The following is a 4,372-nucleotide window of genomic DNA, read 5'->3' as shown; positions in this document are numbered from 1 at the left end:
ATATATGCATAATTTTTTTTAGATAATGATGAATATTCCAATATTTTTATTTCTTTTTATTTCAATTTCGTGTCTGCCATACCTCTGTTATAATGAGACGGCTGGCCATGCGCAGACGAGGCTTGGGTCCGAAGTGGTTTGTGACCATCACACGGAGACCGGCTTCAGGGAAACGGTAATTTGGAGGACTGGCCTTGATGATTTCATCAACCATTACCACCGAACCTCGACTGTAAACCTTACTGGACTTGACTTGAGAAAGACAATCCATAAAATCCATAAAATAACACAAAACACACAGATTATATCAGGACTGATTTCTTTCTTGCTATTCAAAATCAACATGTTTTAGCACTTACATGAGACATTTACTCCATCCCAAATTATTGGCTATATTTTCAGAGAAGCATCAGAGAAAGAGTGTGCAGTAAACGCAGAAAGGTTTAGTAAGACTAAACAGGCAGGCAGAGTTAAACGTGAAGATACCGACGCCAGAAACAGGCAGATGAGGAATGAGGAAAGAGACAAACTCTGGGGAAAAGAGTAAAGAGACAGAAGTGATGGATGAGGCAGTGACGGTACCTCTCAATCACAGACGGACAGAAGCAGCGAGAAGAGATCTCAAGAGCTGAATCAGGAGGACATTTCTCTCACAAACATAAAACATAATTGGACAAAAGACCAGTTGTGCTGTTCAGAGCATGTGCAATAAATAAGACCAAGACGTCCAAGAACCTTGAGAAAAAAGCTCAAATGAAAAACGATCTAATATTTTTAAGAATAAGAATCTGACTGGTAAAAATGCCTATGAAAAGAACTTACAGTACAAGATCATACCCAATTTGTTTTTTTTATTATTTCTTCGTTTTGATGAGGATTTTATTTGTTTATTATGAGCTTCTTCGTTATACTGTATATTATAATATAATATATATTTTTTCTATAATATTTCATTTTATGTTTGTGTGTTTATATATATATATATAAACATTCAGTAATTGAATACATTATTCAAGTAATTATGTTTTTTAATAACTTAAAGATTATGCCAAGATATTGTGCCAAATTTAAATATATATATATATTTCTGCTTCTTAATAAGACATTTATTGGTAACTCTTATCAATATTGTTCCATTAGTTAACATTAATTAACTACATTAGTTAACATGAACTAAAAGTGAAATATACTTGTAAAGCATTTATTAATCTCAGTTCGTATTAATTTCAACATTTACTAATTCATCATTAAAATTAATAGACCTGAACTAACATGGACTAACAATGAACAGTCGTGCATTTATTAATTAACATTGACAAAGATGAATAAATACTGTCACAAATGTATTGCTCATTGTTAGTTAATATTAGTTAATGCATTAATTAACATTAACTAATAAGTGTTCCCCATTTATTTCTTCATTATGAGCTTATTAATTATATAATTATAATAATAATTTTGTGTAATATATTTCAAAATAATTTAATTCAGTAACTGAAGATATCATTCAAGTCACAGTATGTATGAATTACTTTTCTCACATTATAGACATATAGCATAAAGATACCCTAGAAAGATAATTTTTATTGGAGCATAACTGAATGTATTTAAAACTTGCAGAACTCTTGAACGTACAGTATTTTAAACACATTACATTTCAAGTAAGAGTAAAGGCACACTTGTATCTCATGTGTTGTACTGCGGGACAGGTGACCTCATGTTTTGTACTTGAGGTTGACATGAGTATGGAATTATGGAGTATAACTTGTATTAAATCTGAAGTTTTAAAGCCTGTCTGTTTAGTCTTACCTGGACCCAACAGCGGTATGGACGGATCGTCCCAGTTACAGTCTAAACTGTCTTTACCGTCCTCCAGTTCACTGCCGGCCGCTGCGTTTCCATTGGCAACGTTCTTGTCGCTCCGTCTTGTGAAAAACTTCTGCAAGCTTGCATTAAATCTAATATAGACAAAAACAAAATGACAGACAGACAATTTTAGTCTCTTCTGCTCACCAAGGCTGCATTTATTTGATGAAAAATACTAGGGATGCACCGATACCGATACTGGTATCAATCTTGTTATATTTTATTACCATTTTCTAAACTATAGCGAATAAACTGTGATAATGTGAGAAATGTTGAAGGTGTCTGAATACATTTTGGTTTGACTGTATCTATTTGATAAATGAAGTTAACCAACTAACATTATACATACTCTTTTGGTTTCTGTACCCAATATTTTAAAAATGTACAAATGCAATAAAAATATCGGTATCGGTACTCGGTATCAGTAAGTGGTATCGGTGCATCCCTAAAAAATACAGTAAAAACAGTAATATTGTGAAATATTATTACAATTTAAAATAAATGTTTCTATGTGAATATATTGTAAAATATCATTTATTCCTGTGATCAAAGCTGAATTTTCAACATCATTTCTCCAGTCTTCAGTGTCACATAATCCTTAAAAAATCATTCTAATATGCTGATTTGCTGCTCAAGAAACATTTATGATTATTATCAATGTTGAAAACAGTTGTGCTGCTTCATATTTTTGTGAAAACCATGATGCATTGTATTTTTCAGGATTCACAGATGAATAGAAACTTCAAAAGAACAGCATGCATTTGAAATAAGAATCTTTTGCAAAATCATAAATGTATTTCCTGTCACTTTTGATCAATTTAATGTGTACTTCTGAACATAAATCACAATATTTTGTTTTATCACTATTTTTGAACTTTATTCTATTTTGCAAGCATGTGTATATATACTCACTTCATGATGAGGATATATACAGCATACATGACCACCAGCACCAGACTCTCCCACCTGAAACACACGATCAAAACCAGACGTCAGACGGAGGTTTACAAAAATCAGACAAGAGTGCAAAACAAAAAGAGACTCACCACACAATCTTTTCATCATAGATGAACTGATGTCAGGTGACAAGAAGACAAACAAAAAGATAATCAGTGCAGTTACAGTCTAGTTCCAGTAGAATGTTCATTGAGAAGAAAAGTTAAGCTAAATAAATTTGAATTTCAGCATAAAAAAATCTATATATGTATCCCATATTATTCCCAAAGTTTTTTTGATGTGAACAATTTGACGTAAAATAAACCCCTGAGATGTAAAATGATTATTGCAATAATTTAACAACATATTTGCATGTACACGATCTCAGTTAATGGTCACATGACAGGCAGGTAAACAAATGTGTTTTTATCTTTATTGTTACTTCATTATTATTATTATTATTTTACATTTTTATGATTTTATCAATTATTAGCTTTTCATCAACTCTGCATTACAGGATGTAATGTGTCTACGTTTTATTTGAGACTCACCACAATTAGAGCAACTACAGACAATATGTAGAAGAAAGAATCACGGAAAACAGGCCACCAGGTCAGTAAGACCACCTACAGACATCAACACAGACTACTGTTAAATACAGAGAGCATAATGCACACTGCACACTGAATACGATCTATGATTTACAAACAAAGAAAACATGAAATGAAGTGTTATTGGAAATGGAAGGACAAGTTGAGTGCGATACATTTTTCCATGTTGCACATTTTGGCAAATGCATTGAACACATATTTTCTTAAATATTTACCAGATTCCTCAATAGCTTTGAAGCACTTTCAGAAAAGAGCCACATCTTATCAAAAACCACTTACACTCATAAAAATAAAGGTTCCAAAAGTGGGTTTTCACAGTGATGCCGTAGAAGAACCATTTTGGTTCAACAAAGAACCTTTCAGTAAACATTTCTTAAAAGAACCATTTTTTCTTAGTGTGAAGAACATTTTAATCATCTGTAGAAACTTTTTCCACTATAAAGAACATTTTGTGGATTGGAACGTTTCCATGGATGTTAAAGGCTCTTCATGGAACCATCAATGCCAGTAAAGAACCTTTCTTTTTAAAGGTTGTTGAGGTTCATTTTGAGGTCAATTTGGAATTTAAGTTCTTGATGTCTCATTCCAGATTCTTCATATCAGTGTTTTGGCACTGGCTTCTTAAATGCACCATTATCTAGATGGTTTTCTATAGATGCATCAATAAAATACTGCTGATTTTAAACTGGGAAGTCTGATTATTTTCCACAAACTGGTTCTTTTGGACAGTTTGTTTCAATGAACTTGTTCAAATGACTGATTCACCAGTTCATTTATGTAATTATGCAATGACGTAATAATGTAGGGCTGCACGATTATGACAAAAATCATAATTGTCAATTATTCCCTTGAAATTGTAATTGCGATTATTAATTACGATTATCACAATTTACATTGAATGATGTTTATACCATTGTTTGATGCAACTGCATGCCGTATTTTTATATGAAAATAAACAA

General features: G+C 32.0%; 1 protein-coding gene across 1 annotated transcript in view; it reads right to left on the bottom strand.

Moving 5' to 3' along the window:
* Positions 1–4,372, bottom strand: part of slc24a4b (solute carrier family 24 member 4b) — a 44,058-nt gene that overhangs the window by 8,301 nt on the left and 31,385 nt on the right. Inside the window, exons 7-11 of the mRNA XM_016526799.1 lie at positions 3,354–3,428; positions 2,913–2,938; positions 2,779–2,832; positions 1,867–1,958; positions 83–252 (exon numbers count right to left, since the gene is read on the bottom strand). Coding sequence (XP_016382285.1) covers positions 83–252; positions 1,867–1,958; positions 2,779–2,832; positions 2,913–2,938; positions 3,354–3,428 — 417 coding nt within the window. The remainder of the gene's footprint in view (positions 1–82; positions 253–1,866; positions 1,959–2,778; positions 2,833–2,912; positions 2,939–3,353; positions 3,429–4,372) is intronic.

Source organism: Sinocyclocheilus rhinocerous, unplaced genomic scaffold, assembly GCF_001515625.1.
Source record: "Sinocyclocheilus rhinocerous isolate Xijiao unplaced genomic scaffold, SAMN03320098_v1.1 scaffold303, whole genome shotgun sequence".
NCBI classification, from domain to species: Eukaryota; Metazoa; Chordata; class Actinopteri; order Cypriniformes; family Cyprinidae; genus Sinocyclocheilus; species Sinocyclocheilus rhinocerous.
This window is presented reverse-complemented; position numbering and strand designations above follow the sequence as displayed.